The sequence below is a fragment of the Melopsittacus undulatus genome, chromosome 20, assembly GCF_012275295.1.
Source record: "Melopsittacus undulatus isolate bMelUnd1 chromosome 20, bMelUnd1.mat.Z, whole genome shotgun sequence".
NCBI lineage: Eukaryota > Metazoa > Chordata > Aves > Psittaciformes > Psittaculidae > Melopsittacus > Melopsittacus undulatus.
Window position 1 is genome coordinate 335,693 of NC_047546.1, and position 14,156 is coordinate 349,848.

General features: G+C 56.6%; 2 protein-coding genes across 3 annotated transcripts in view; one reads left to right on the forward strand and one right to left on the reverse strand.

Moving 5' to 3' along the window:
* Nucleotides 1–119: 119 nt before the first annotated feature.
* RUSC1 (RUN and SH3 domain containing 1) lies at nucleotides 120–5,542 on the forward strand. Of its 2 annotated transcripts, none has more exons than XM_034071248.1 (10): nucleotides 120–162; nucleotides 624–2,193; nucleotides 2,435–2,539; nucleotides 2,901–2,977; nucleotides 3,109–3,283; nucleotides 3,372–3,477; nucleotides 3,559–3,605; nucleotides 3,856–4,729; nucleotides 4,804–4,932; nucleotides 5,115–5,542. In XM_034071248.1, the coding sequence occupies exons 2-10, from the start codon at nucleotides 696–698 to the stop codon at nucleotides 5,281–5,283; spliced, it is 3,180 nt and encodes a 1,059-aa protein (XP_033927139.1). In that variant the 5' UTR covers nucleotides 120–162; nucleotides 624–695; the 3' UTR covers nucleotides 5,284–5,542. The 2 variants fall into 2 exon arrangements, with proteins under 2 accessions (XP_033927139.1, XP_033927140.1); XM_034071249.1 differs by lacking the exon at nucleotides 120–162 and adding an exon at nucleotides 430–553.
* Nucleotides 5,543–6,088: 546 nt separating this feature from the next.
* Nucleotides 6,089–14,156, reverse strand: part of ASH1L (ASH1 like histone lysine methyltransferase) — a 33,043-nt gene continuing 24,975 nt past the window's right edge. The window contains exons 18-28 of the mRNA XM_005140271.3: nucleotides 13,812–13,866; nucleotides 13,577–13,709; nucleotides 13,145–13,393; nucleotides 12,637–12,723; nucleotides 12,311–12,401; nucleotides 11,687–11,825; nucleotides 10,963–11,135; nucleotides 10,409–10,575; nucleotides 9,806–9,846; nucleotides 9,058–9,359; nucleotides 6,089–8,364 (exon numbers count right to left, since the gene is read on the reverse strand). Of these exons, the coding sequence (XP_005140328.2) occupies nucleotides 8,273–8,364; nucleotides 9,058–9,359; nucleotides 9,806–9,846; nucleotides 10,409–10,575; nucleotides 10,963–11,135; nucleotides 11,687–11,825; nucleotides 12,311–12,401; nucleotides 12,637–12,723; nucleotides 13,145–13,393; nucleotides 13,577–13,709; nucleotides 13,812–13,866 (1,529 nt within the window). The 3' untranslated portion in view covers nucleotides 6,089–8,272. The remainder of the gene's footprint in view (nucleotides 8,365–9,057; nucleotides 9,360–9,805; nucleotides 9,847–10,408; nucleotides 10,576–10,962; nucleotides 11,136–11,686; nucleotides 11,826–12,310; nucleotides 12,402–12,636; nucleotides 12,724–13,144; nucleotides 13,394–13,576; nucleotides 13,710–13,811; nucleotides 13,867–14,156) is intronic.

Sequence of the window (14,156 nt, forward strand, 5' to 3'; positions counted from 1 at the left end):
GCCGGGGCTGGAGGGGGATGAGGGCACAGGCGACTCCTCCGGTTGCAGGGGCTCGGGGGGGGGGGGGCCGCGGCGCCGCCGCCTCCTCCCGACCGGGGCGGGCCCGGGCCCGGGGCGGGGCCGTGGCTCCTCCTCCCGCCGCAGTCGCCGCCGCAGCGCGAGGTGAGCGGGGCCGGGGCCGGGGCCGGGACCGGGGGGGGGGGGGGGCTGCGGGCGTCTCCTCACCGGGGCCGGGGGCTCCGCTGCAGCCCCGGCGGTGCCACCCCCCCCCCCCCCCCCCCCCCGGCCCCGGTTCCGGTGGGGATTCAAGGGCGTCTCCTCCTTGGTGGCATCCTCGGGGGCTCCTCAGCGCTGGGCAGGATCCGACCCCCCCTGCGCTGCCGCTGCCCCCCCCGCACCGCGCTCGGGAGTCGCCCACCGGCCCCTGCGCGGCCGCACAGCCCCGGAGCTGTGGGGCTGCCCCTCGGTGCTGGGCACGGGCCCCGCTCGGAACCCACCGGCCCCGACACCGACCCCTGCATCGGGCCCTTCCCGGCTCGGGGGCTGCCGCAAGGTCACCGTCATCCCCCGTCCGCTGCTCTCCGGGTCCGTGCTCTGCGCTGAACGTGTGTTGCCGTTCGCAGGGAGCTGCATGGTCTGAAGACGGGAGCTGTGGGGCGCTCTGGGAGCCCCAGCACCACCACTGAGGCAGCATCATGTTGGCTCCCAAGAAAGGCCTCCTGTGCAACCTCAACCACATCCATCTGCAGCACATCTCCTTGGGGCTGCACCTCTCCCGGCACCCGGAGCTCCAGGAGACTTCTGGCTCCATGGGCGGAGGGGACCAGAGCGGCTGCCCCGAGAACTGCGAGCAAGTGGATGCCAATTCCAACAATCCCTCCCTGAAATGCCGCTGTTGTGAGTCCCATCCTCAGCAGGCAGTGACGCTGGGGCTCCAGAACCAGACAGCTCAAGAGGATTTCCCCTGCCTGCATGCTGGAGAGGAGGTGGCTTCCCCTTGTGATCTGGCTTCCTCCTCCTCCTCCTCCTCCTCCTCCTCCTCTGTCAGTAGCTGCTCGGATTTCAGCTTGGATGACTCCCCAGTCTCCGTGTACTGCAAAGGGTTCCCCAGAGAAGAGCCTCAACCCCTTGAGGATCCACCCAGCGTCGCTCCCACAGAAGACACCCAGGATGCGCAGGCCCTTGGTGACGAGGGGGGGACGTGTGATGGAAGCGATGCCAACCTCACCCCCCCGGTGCCCCAGAGGCCGGCCTCGCTGAGCGGACGGAGCCCGGACAGCCTCCGCAGCAGCTCCTCCCTCGACTCCCGGTGCGATGAGACCTCCCCGAGCGTGAGGGATGGCACCGGCATCGGCACCGACCTCGACCCCAACTGCAACCCCCTGCCCGAGGCCGACGCTGCCCCCCCGGCACCGCCTGTGCCAGGGAGCAGGGATCCTGCTCTGAGCCGAGCTCCGGAGCTGCGGCCCCGGCCTGGAAGTGTCCCCCCACCAGTGCCCCCCCGGCCCCGGAGGCGCCTGCAGGTTCTCAATGGGCGCAGAGCGGAGCAGCCGCCTCTGCCTGTGCGGCCGCTGGAGCTGGAGCCTGGCTCGGGCGAGCTCTGCAGAGATGTGGGCAAGAAAACCATCACCTCGTTCCATGAGCTGGCCCAGAAGAGGAAGAGGAACGGTGCTGGGGCCGCTCCTGCCCAGCCCCGCACTGACCGCAGTGACTGGCTCATCATCTTCTCACCGGACACGGAGCTGCCTCCCCCCAACGAGCTCCTCTGCAGCACCAGGGCCCAGGACCCGGCCCGGCCCCAGCTCCGGCCCGAGCCGCCTCCGAGACCCCCCTGCTCCCGGCAGCGAGAGGTGACCACGTTCAAGGAGCTGCGGTACCGAAGCGCTTCCAGCAAGGCCAAGGGGCCGGCGGTGGGCGAGCATCCCCCTGCGCTCCCGGAGGGGGCCCCGGGCAGCGGCAGCGCAGGGTGGGTGCAGCCGGTGCCGCTGGGGGGGCAGGCGCTGGCTCCCATGGACGGCCACGACCCGAAGAGGAGGCGGCCGCGGCCGGGACCTCAGCCGGGGGACGCGGAGGAAGCGGAGCCCAGCGCCCTGCCCGCAGGGAAAGGTGCTGCGGGTCGGAGGCTCCGGGGCCCCGGTGGAGCCCAGCGGGAGGCAGGGGCAGAGGAGAGCGGGGCCGGGTCCCGCAGGCACGGTGAGCGCTGGGCTCCGGAGCGGGCCCCGAACCCCCCCCGGGGCCGCCCCGCCGCCTTCCCCCGCCCCGTTCCGGGCCGCGGCGGGGCCCGCCCCACCCGCTGCCCTTGGCCCCGCCGCGGCCTCCGGCTCCATGGGCGAGCGCGGCCCGGCCGGGCCCGGCTCCGGTAACGGCGGCCGGTCCGAGGGGGCGGGGCTGCGCCTGCCCCCGGCAGCGCCTGACGCCGCCGCCCTCCCCGCAGCCGAGGCCCCACCGGCCGCCGCTGGAGCCGCCGCTGGAGCCGCCGCGGCCCCGGGGCCGCCCGGAGCGGGGAGCACGGAGGGAACCCGCGGGGAGCAGAAGAAAGGTAACGGCAGCGGTACCGGTAACAGCAGCGGTAACGGGAGCGGTAACGGGAGCGGTACCGGTAATGGCAGCGGTACCGGCAGCGGCAGGGCAGGGGCGGGCAGCGGCTGCAGTCCCGCCCCATGGTGGAGCCGTTCCCCTCCCTCGGCTCCATCCTGGCCCGGTCTCCTGGGAACCGCGGGTCCTGCATCCCGGTGCGGTTCCCATGGCAACAGCCTGGATGCTCCTGGCGCCGGTGTCCGGAGCTGCGGCTCTGCCCAGCACACGGGGGGGGCTGGAGCGGGGCCATGGGAGCTTCTCCTCACCCAACACCCCCGAGTCCTGCTCGGGGTGCTCTGAACCCTCCCTTGTGCTGCCCCCAGCCCTGCTCGTCGCCATCAGCGCCGCCGTGGATAAAGTCATTGCCCACTTCAGCTCCGCTCGGAACCTGGTGCAGAAGGTGAGGCTCTGGGCTGGGGTGGGCAGGAGTGAGGGCAGGAGGGGCCTTGGGACCTGCAGGGGCTTCCTCCCTCCCTGCAGGCTCAGGGGTAGGTGCTGCTGTTCCCTTCCTCCCCTCTCTCCATGCTCCAGGCCCAGCTGGGTGACAGCCGGCTCAGCCCCGACGTGGGGTACCTGCTGCTGCACACCCTGTGCCCTGCGCTCTATGCCTTGGTGGAGGACGGGCTGAAGCCCTTCCAGAAGGATGTTATCACTGGCCAGAGGAGGAATTCCCCTTGGAGTGTGGTGGAAGCCTCCGTGAGGACAGGTCCGTGTGGGGCTCCCGGAGCTGGGAGCACCTCAAGGAGCCTGGAACCCTTCCCAACCCGGAGTGGTGACTGTTGTGTGTTCCACAGGCCCCGGTGCGCGCTCCTTCCACTCGCTGTGTGGGCATGTGGCCGGTCTGGCCCCACTCCACAGCACCAGGCAGAAGTTTCATGCCTTTATTCTGGGCCTTTTGAAGTGAGTTCCAGCCCCTCTGGCCCCTGCTGCAGGTTGGGACAGTCCCAGGAGCTCTGACCTGGGTTCCCTTTGCCTTCATAGCATTAAGCAGCTGGAGCAGTGGATTTCTCACCTGCAGAAGAGCCCAGGTAAGGAGACGATGTCAGAAGCTCCCCATCCACGTCCTCTCTTGCTTGTCACGGGGTAATCAGGTACAACCCATAAACAGGTCTAATCCCAGCCCCATCCCACCCACGGTGCTTGGCTGGGAATTGCACAGTGGAAAAGGGCATCATTCCCATGGTGCAGCTCAGCAGAAGCTCCTCTGACGCCCTGGGACAGCCCTGCTGGCCCCACCAGGGCACTTAGCAGCCCCTCAGCTCACTCTGTCTCTCATAGGTGTCATCTCTGTGCTGTACTCACCCACGGCCTTCTTTGCGCTGAGCCAAGGGCCCCTGCCCTACCTCGCTGATGAGCTGCTGCTGCTCATCCAGCCCCTGTCTGTGCTGACCTTCCACCTGGACCTGCTCTTCGAGCACCACCACCTCTCTATGGACGTGCGGCCCTTGGTCCGCCGGCCGCAGTCACCGCCCGGTGCTGCCCATGGCTCCGCTGTGGGTCCCGGCTCCGAGGGGGGGCTCTGCAGCTCGGCAGGGGGCAGCCTGGAGGACCAGCGCCCCCCTGATGCCGTGGGGAGCGCAGGGGGCAGCCCAAGGCTCCAGCCCCACATTGCGCTGGTCCCTGGTGCCCAGGTCGGGGCCGCCCTGCAGCAGACCCTGCAGCACGTCCTGCGCTGGGGCGGCCGCCTCAGCCGCACGCTGCTGGGCACCGACGGCTCCCCCGAGCCCCGACGGCCGGAGCCAGGCCCGGGGGATGCTGGGGCTGGTGCCGGGGGGTGGTGGGCGCAGCTGGGCCGGGACTCTAGGCCCTGCTCCGTGCCCAGCAAGGAGAAGCTCCCCTCGGTCTGGTGGACGAAGCTGCGGGCGGCTGCGGCCGATCCCAGCCCTGACCCGGCCCTGCGGGAGCCCAGCGGAGCTGAGCTGCGGCTGCTGCCGACCAGAGCCGTCCCCGAGCTCCCTGCTCCGCAGCCCGGCAGCAGCAGCGCCGGCACCTCCGGATCCTCATCCCCCGAAGCCCTCATCCTGCCCGTGGGAGCCGGAGCATCCCCCGGGCCCTGCGGTGCTGACGGCGGCCGTTGGCTGGGCCGGCTCTTTGGGGCCTCCAGCCCCTCCACCAGGACCCCCAGCCCCGATGCGGCCTCAGCAGGCTCCAGGTGAGGCTCAGTGCGGGACCCCCCTCGGCTCCCGCATCCCCAGCCCAGGCTGAGCCTGCGGCTTCTGCCCGCAGGAGACCTTCGAGGTGGCTGTCACCCGGTGCCCGGGTCCTGGCTGCGGTGGTGAAGGGGCTGGCAGCTGAGAAGAGCCACGCTCAGGAACAGGCAGAGGGGACCGGGTCGGACTCACCCCAGCCCTGCAGGTGATGGGGGCACCGCGTTCTATGGAGGGGATCTGGTCCTGGGTCCTGCACCCTCTGCTTGGAGGGATGTGATGGAGCCCATGGTCCGATGGCAGCTCCTCCGTGAGCATCCTGCCTCTCCCAGCGGCGCTGGGGGCTCGGGGATGGGATGGGGATGAGTCCAGATGCTGTTTGCTCTGCAGAGCGGTCCGAGCGCTGTGCGACCACACGGGCACGGCCGACGGGCACCTGAGCTTCCAGAAAGGGGACATCCTGCAGCTGCTCTCCACCGTGGATGAGGACTGGATCCGCTGCTGCCATGGGAACAGCACCGGCCTGGTTCCCGTGGGTTACACATCCCTGATCCTGTGAGGGACCAGCTCCCACCACCCTCAGAGCATCCCTCGAGGGGCTCTGCTCGCTCGCATGCCCTTACCCTGTGCCACGGGCTCACCACAGCTCCATGAGGGACCTGCTCACGCTCCCCTGTCCCCAGCCCTGCTCCATGCCCCTGCCATTGTGTCCCCCCCACTGCTCTGCCCAGGCCCGGCCACACTCTGTCCATGGCTGTACCCATGGGAATGCGCTGAATCCAGGGGGAAAAGCTGGAATAAAGGTTGTGACTCACGTGGCTGCGAGCAGGAATGGGTCACTGAGGGGGGAAGCTGGTGCTGGGGCTTTGGGAATGGGGTTTGCCTTAAGGGGGCTTCATTGGGCTCCACACTGGGCTTGGAAATGGGTCGGGGCAGGCAAGGTCCTCATTGGGTTTCAGGTGGGTTCACCCCTTGGGCTGGTGGCTCTGGTTCAGAAGGGACCCAGGTCTATGGGGCAGGGACCAGAGGGGTCCAGGCTGGGAGATGGAGAATCAGGTGCCAGGAGAGGGGCGGCATCGAGAAGCGGCTTCATTCCTAATGGGAACAGTCACAAACACCCCCAGCACCCAGCTCTGAGCCTCTGCAGGGGATCCTCTGGGTGCCCAGGGCTGCACCCTGGGACCAGGCACTGAAGCTGCAGCTCTAAGGATCCAGGTACCCATGGAAGCTGCTGCTCCTGTATCCACCAGGGCATCAGCATCAACCCAAACCCTCGCAAGCCCCATCACCCATTGGGCCAAGAACCCCTGGCAAAGCAATGGGAAGAGTGGGACCGAGAGCAAAGAAAAGCCCACAAAGGCACCGATAGGAAAAGATTTTCCATTTAATACTAGACTCTCTCAGGATTGAGATGCAGGCTTTTTATGCAATTACATCCAATGTTAAAATTGGTAATACATAATTTACAAAGATTAACATCAAAACAATGATCTATTTAGATATGCTTTGTAAAAAGGAAATATATTAGCAGCATTTATTTTCAGCAATCACACAGCCTACACCCATGCAGACTAAGAGTTCATATCTATTCGCAGTAATGTAGTGCTTCCTGGTCTGAAAACAGCGATCCTGGCGACCCTCCGGTCTTCTCATTGTTATAAAATAACCCCAAAATAAAAAAAGTCCTTAATTTCTACACCAGTAAGAAAAAACGAAGTCTTTGCACTTACCTAACGTTTGATTGTCTAAAAAACATCTCGGTTTAGTCTTTCAACAAAAGAAAGATAACATGAGAGAGCTCAGGGTGGCGCTTCCGAACGCACTGGGCTTCTTAAAAACTTCTTTCTTTTAGTGTTTAACACCATTGGAGACGATGATTCCGGGGCTGGAACTAAAGGAGACAACGCAAGGGGGGGGGACATGCGATATTCCTACTACACGCACGAGTATTTTATACTCAGGGCTCCTGGTTCTGTACAGTGCTTCTCTACAGTAAGAAAATATTCCAAACTATTTCCTTAGGTTTTGTCTTTTTTTTTTTTCTCTTTTTCTTTTTTAATAAAATATTTGTGGTTTTTATCTTTTTTTTTTTTCTCAAAGGGTTTTTTTTTTGCCTTTTTTTTCGTGGTTTTTCTTTTTTCACCTTTTTTTGTCCTTTTGAAATCAACACGGAAAAGTTGAATGGAATGAGCCATGTTCCACTAAGAGTAAAATAATCATCATAATAACAAGAATGTACATTAGGACGAGCTTGGTCCATTAAAAAGGAACATGTAACTACGGTATTGCTTTACATCCACGCAGCAGATATATACAACTTGGCACATTAAAAACCGGTTTTCTTCGAAGAACACCTAAAACAGGACTGTATATGCATATGTACGTCGGAAGGACAAAAAAGCAAAGCCATTTCCAAGGGGCAGCGTAGCCGAGCCCCATCCCTCCCTTTGCTCCCCATCCCGGGGCAGCCCCACTCTTGGGCACGCTGTGGCTTCATGCAGGGAGCAGTGGGGGCCGCTTGTGGGGCTGCACCCAGCAGGGCAGAGGGAGGGTGGTGTGGGGAACGCTGGCTCTTCAGTTCAGAGACGGACAGGTTAAGCTGTACAACCAGAACACGAGGGTAGTGTCAGCAGTTGCTATATCCTACAGGGCACAACAAACACTGGCTGGGAATACTGCTCGACGGTTCATGGAGTGAAGGGTTCCTCCGGGTTGGGGGGGTTGTTTCTTTTGAACAGGTTTCCATTTGCACAACACACGAGACACACGAGAACCACGGCCCCTCCAGCCCAGCCCAGCAGTGATGCTGGCGGCTGGGGCTGACCTGTGTTAGAAACCTCTGCAGGAAACAAGTGAGAAAGAGAATCCCCCCTTCCCTCCCCGTTCTACAGCACAAGGGCCTCAAGCAGCCAGCTCCTGCCTTGCTCCAAGGGCGCTCGGGAAGTTGCTCCTTGTCCCGCTCCATGCGGACCCTGTGGCATCTCCAGGGATGCTGCTCTCCTCTTGGGACTTGTGCAAATCAGAGGCCACGACTCCAGGGCTGCCCTGCACTGGAAGCCACTGGGGCCTTCACCCTCCCCTCCGGATTTCATTCACTGCCATGGGCCACGCTGGTGCCAGCAGGATCTTGGACAATCACAGGTTAAGTGGTGAACATGGGGAATATTCTCAGAGTAGCTCAGTCCTTTTCCTTCTCACCTCCCCCATTCCTGTCCTTTTTTACCTCTTTTTTTTCCATTTTTTTTCCTCTGAGTGGGAATCTCAAGCAAAAATAAATTAAATTTGACCATCCTGGACAATAACCACGAGGTTTTTCTCAGTACCTAACATCAATACAAGGCACGCCCAACAACACACACACCATAAGAGCACTGCAGAGCAGGGCAGGGCAACCTGCCAACCCAGACATCTAAGTGCTAACTGTTTGTATATTTGTCAGTTTGCTGCTGCCCTCTTTTCCTTGGCTGGTGCAGAGGAAGTTGGGCTCCTGCCCTCAGTCCTCAGCAGACCTTGTAGCAGACTCCAGACCACAGCTTCCTCTGGTGCCATCACTTCCTGAAGCTGCTCTCTGGGATGGTCAGGGTTCGCCGCCGCAGTTTTCGTCCTGATCCTTCCTCCAGCAAGTAAGTGACATCGATAGCTGCAACAGAGCACAGGCTTTGGGTAAAGGAAGGTGACAGCAACAGCAGTTTTCCCACTTCCCTACTCACGGCTCTCCCAGGGATGTTTCCATCCATAGCAACATTCAGAACTACCCCACAAGGTGCTGAGCAACCTGGCTAAGTTTGGAGTTAGCCCTGCCCTGAGGCACGTTTGCACCAGACTATCTCCAAAGACCCTTCCAATCTAACTGATGATTCCATGAGCACTTTGCATTAACTCCCAGAACGCAAAGGAGACTGGAGAGAGCTCATCCTAAGCTTCAAATCCAAACCAGACACATTTAACCAGTGCAACCACTGCACCCCAGTTCTACAGCTTAGACAATGCCTACAGAAGTTACCTAAAACCCAATGGAAAGCTCACTGAAGGTCAAAAGAGACTTTCCAAACTCTTTTCAGGCTCACTCTGTGCCTCTGTTCAGTTTCTGAGCTGAACAATGGGTGAAATTTGTCTTCAGAGAGTTTTGGTATAAGCACAGTGACAGTGGTAGGAAATCTCTTTGGGATTTAGTGGAAATTGCTGCTGTCACAATAGAAAACACTGCTGCAAAGAGAACTCATTCCTAGGAATGTCCACCAGCAATGACTTCAGGCAAAGCCATTTCTTTCCCCTCCACAGTGTGCAGTGTGCAGGTGAAACACTTCTGTGCAATCAGAGGGGAACATCTCACCGTTTTTCCCTGGGATTTTCTCTAGGAGGTTCAGCAGGATCTGGTTCAGTCTCTCCCTCTGAATATGCCTCCTCTCCTCTGGAGTGCAGAGCTGCCTCGTGTCCGAGCTGCTTTCTTCTGCCTTCTTCTCAGCTTCAGAGGCCTCACCAGAGGCTGCCTCTTTTTCTGACTCCTCTAGGGTGGGCATCTCACTGGAAGTTTGCTCTTGGTTTCCCAATACATCCTCCATCAGTGGAAGAGAATCTTCTTCTGGGTTTAAGTCTTTAATCTGTGGTTTGGAGCGCTCTGTTTTCCAGGATGATCTAGCAGGGAAAGAAGGGTTTAACTACCACAGTTTTCCAGACTCAAAGGTCAGTTACTAGTGAGCCAAGGACTTGTCAGCAGCTGGGGGGGTCTGGAATCTCAGTCACTTGACTTACTATGTACATGCAAACCCTTAGTGCAGGAAGGCTGGATGCTCTTGTCCCGGGTTCTGCAATCTCCCACATTCAACTGCTTTTGCTACCTTTCAAAACAGCTTCCGTACTCTTCCTTACCTCCATTATTAAGGAACACTAACACTGCTCCTACATTCTATCCTTCCTCATCTGCTCCCTTTTTATCTCTTTGTTTAGAGAGATTGCTTTAAATAATTGAAACTTCTGATTTCCATAGCACCCAGGGTGAGTGGGTATGGAAAAGAGCGGACACTTGGCAGACAGGATGCTCTCATCTCTTCTCAATGAACACTCGGGTAAATAAGACTCACCTGCCTCCATTTCTCTTGTAGTTGTCTGGTACATAATGAGGCTGCAAGAACAGTAAAGAATATGGTTAATACAGAGAAAATTCAGTGGAAGAATGTGACACAGCCAGCCTGAGCAGCTCACATAGGACTGGATGTTGTGTGAGGCCCTAAAACACATCAAATAATTGGACAGGTGCAGAATTGTGACCAAAAAGTGAGTTCTAAGATTTTCTTCACTCAGGAAGTGAAGTTTGGCAGTGTTCAAGGCCAGGCTGGACAGGGCCTGAAATGGGATGAGCTTTATAAGGTCCTTTCCAACCCAATCCAGTCTGGGATGCTATGATTCTAGGAGTGGCTTAAATGAAATCAGCACCTAGATTTCAGCCAGAAACCACCATCTCCACACTTACACATCACCGTTCAGTCAATATCTGTTGGCCTTTGAACTGCAGATTCTCTATCTCCAATCATTCTTGCTTTCCAAGCTTCCTTTCTAGACAGCCTTCCCTCCACACTGTGTATGCTCATGTGGCAGCTTCCTTTGGTTTACCCAGCTTCACTCCCAGGGAGCTAGGGGCTTTCCTTGCAGTAAGAAGGAAGGAAGCCAAGGGAAGAAATACTCACTGAGAAGTCTCTCTTGGGTGTGAGTTTCTTGGGAAAGTGGTCAAAGGCATAGGGCTTGGTGCAGACGGGATAGCGGTTCCGGTGGATCTTGTAGAAGAGATGAGCTGATTTGTCCAGGCGGTAGTCACAGATGTACACATCCTGCTCCTTCACACCTTTTGGCCTCCCTGCATTGGGAAACAGAGCAGGAAAAAACGCCAGTGAGATTCAAGAGGACAGCAGAACCACAGCAGGCAACCCACAGCATCAAAGAGGCATAGGGGCTGGCAGAGCTGTTCAATGGGATGGCAGTTAGAACCAGATGAGCTCTAGGGCCCCTTCCAAGCCAAACCAGTCTGGGATTCTGTGATCATGCAGAGGAGATCGGAAGGTATTTTGATTACTTACTCTTCTACTTTTACTTCAGTTATTAAGCTGTTCTTATCTCAAATCATGGGTTTTACCACCTTCTGATTCTCCCCATCCCACTGTGGGATCCCACTGTGCAGCTTTGTGGTGCTTAGTTGGGGTTAAACCGCAGCAGCAGTGGTGCATTGTATTTCATTTCTCCTTACCTTTGCAGTAGGTGTAGAGGTCAAGAACACAGCACGTGCCCACCACAGCCTCCAAGGGGATGATTTCATAGAGGGGCACCCGGAAGAGCTCATTGTGATAGAACTTTCGAGAAGGGGAATGATGCGTTTCATGTGGACGGAAATAATGATGACCAAAGGCAAAGCGCTCCTCCCTGCAGGGGTGAAGTGAGAGACAGAGAGAAACAGGAGGGACAAAAGGCAAGAGACTATGTCTGTAAGCCCAGGTACAACTTCCCTTCAAGCCCTCTACCTCATCTGGAGCAGTCTTGCACTTCTGCAGTGACTGTGATGAAAAGCAAAGTCACACAAACGTTACACATTCAACTTTAGCCCTTCAGTAAGTGGAAATACTCCTAGTGTCAGTTTTATGAACACAGCAGACTTACTATGCTGTTGTCATTGGGGCATTTAATCCCATTACAAGGGCTTAGGCAGTGATCATGAGCTGCCAGTGTGTATTTTCAGCCTGTTCTAACTGAGGAAACTACATCAACTTATAGCTCTTATCCCTTGTTTAAACCTCCAAACTTAGAGATGCTTTTACTCTGCAGTCGTGATGCACAAGCAGAGGCATCACGAAGCCTCTGACTGAACTGTGTTCAGTCCCATGTTTTCAAGCTATGATCAGATTTCTGCACAATCACCGTGTTCAGCCAGGCAGGAATCTGCAGTGTCCCCAATTCAAGAGATGCCTTGAACATACTTCTCATTTTTCCAGAGCTTTTCAATGCGGAATATATCGAGTTTCTCCCTGTTGATGTGGGACAGGAGCCGGTAGGACTGCCGCACGGGGTGGCCATCCGGAGTTCTGCGGCTGTCCCTCATCAGGTAAACACAGTCACCTGGCAATGGGCACAAAACACACACCTCTGAAGAACTTGTCATCAGTCCAGCACCAAAACCAGAGCAAATGCTTTCATGAAAACCAACATGACTTCTTCTTGCAGCAGAACTCTAAGATGCACAGATCAGCACTGACAGACTCAGGGTTCTGAAGCAAGGGATTGATGTTTTAATGACCACTCTGCACTAAAACACTGAAGACCTAATAGCCTTCTTTGCCTTTACTTCTAAATGTTAACTACCACAAGCTGGCTCAGCATCTTCCTTCTCTGGCCAGGAGGAGAGTCCTATCTGTGCTAAAGGTAATTATGTTGCTTCATCAACCAGCCTGTGAGAACTCTTACTATGTGTCACTCCCATAATAGCAAAGAGTGCAGCTTTCTGCTTGTAAGAAGATAAAAGGATTTTAAACAGGGTGATGCCAGAAATCTCTGTACACTCTGACCTGATGGAAAGCACAGCAGCCACCAGGGTTAGCACATACCTTGGCGCAGCAGCAGATCGTCCCGTAACAAGCAAATGTAATAGACACAGCCAGGCTGGGCATAGTGGGGACGAGGGATCATGGGCACCTCCTGGATGAAGAAAGAAAAAAGGAAGGAAATGCTGTGATGCTCATCAGAATCAGTGCAAAGATGGGGCTGAAATCCTTTTGCAGGAGTGGACAGAGAATTGGTCCTTTAGGTGGTTAAACCTAAACCAAGGAAGCTACTCCATAGAGTGAGAACCCCACACTGGTCTGGCCAATCTCAAGAAATACAAATGCAAGAGCTGCTTTAGTTTAGCAGTGAAGAGGAGGCTTTTTCTTACCCTGTTCACTGACCGAGGTTCACACTGCTCACACAAGTAGTGTTCAACATCTGAATTCACCCCCATACAGTCGCAGTGCTGCCAGACCTGGAAAACCAGATGCATCCCAGTTAGAAATTCCTGTGACAGACTGCATTGTCAACTGGCATTTTCTCAAGCAAATATGGAGGAAAGCAAGCAAACAAGCTTCCCAAAGGAAATCCAACGTTTTCTTGGAGCTATTTCAGAAGACAGACAAGATCCTCATGCAACCGTGTGCCCCACATTGTGCAAGTTAATTCTGCTTGCCAAGGACAGGAGCTGCTGACAGCCTCAGGGAGGTGCTAGCTCCTCTGTAGAGAAATGCAAGCTGCATTTCTTCGGTGAAAGCAGACTTTCAATTCCTCTGCAGAGCAAGTGAAGGTCTGCAGAAGTAATTCATGCTACCAGCTGCACGAAACTGCTTGTAAAGGCTGCACTGGGCATGGAGAAGAGCACCAAGCTCTGTTCTATGCTCCCCCTGCCTCACCATGCACTTTTCACACTGGATCATGAGTCCTTCATCCTTGTAAAGGCCACAGATGCATCGGATCACGTCCTCGTCCTTCTCGTGCCCGTTTTCCTTCTCGCAGACCGAGGTCTCACTGCTGTCAGCCTCACTTGCTGTTTCTCCCACGATCTCATCTATCTGGGCTGCTGCCTCGTGCCGGGCACTGTAATATGCCTTCCGCAGGCGGCACACGTCGCGCCCCGTCGGGGATTTCCTCCCATAGTATTTCTGTGTGAACCCAAAGCAAAGACACAATGAACCAGGCCAGGATTCCATCATTCTGTCAATGCCTGCTCATCACAAACAGATCATCACAAGGTCTCCTCCTATTACTGTAAGTCATCAAGAGCACTAAACGAGGCTCCATGGCCACAGTCTCTGCAATAGCTTTAAGGCCAGAGAGAGCCTCACCTCTGCATTCCGGAAGACCTTCAGCATGTCCCCATCGAAAGCTTCCACAGTTTTGTAATAGCCAGTCAAGATCTGCTTCTCGATTGTGGCAAGGTCCAGGGGATCAGAGATCTTCTCGTAATAGTCTGCATTTCTACAATGGGAATGGATGCACAATGTCATTTTCACTAGCAAGTCAAAGCTGTGCAAATCCATTATGGAAAACTATGCGTTGCTCTGCGAAGCAAGTACTTACTTTTTCTTTGGGGGTAGGTTCAGGAGAGGAGCTGCAAGAGCCTGCCTGGAGGAATCTGGAACAGGAACACAGAGTTCAACGCTTACTTGAGTGAAACTTCAGAAGACAAGTAACTAAAACCACTCCATCTAGGTTAAAAAAAGGCTCCTCTACTGTCTGAGGCAGAGGGAATTGGGATGCTTTTGTATTTCTAGAAACTGGCTGCTGTAATGGGACTGCAAGTATCGAAAGGGATGATATTTCCTTGTAATCCTGTCAGCTGTACCACTCTGCTGAACCACTCAAAAAGCAATTTAAAAGGATAGCAACATCTGCAGATTCTGGTGGCAGAGGAAGAGGCTGGGG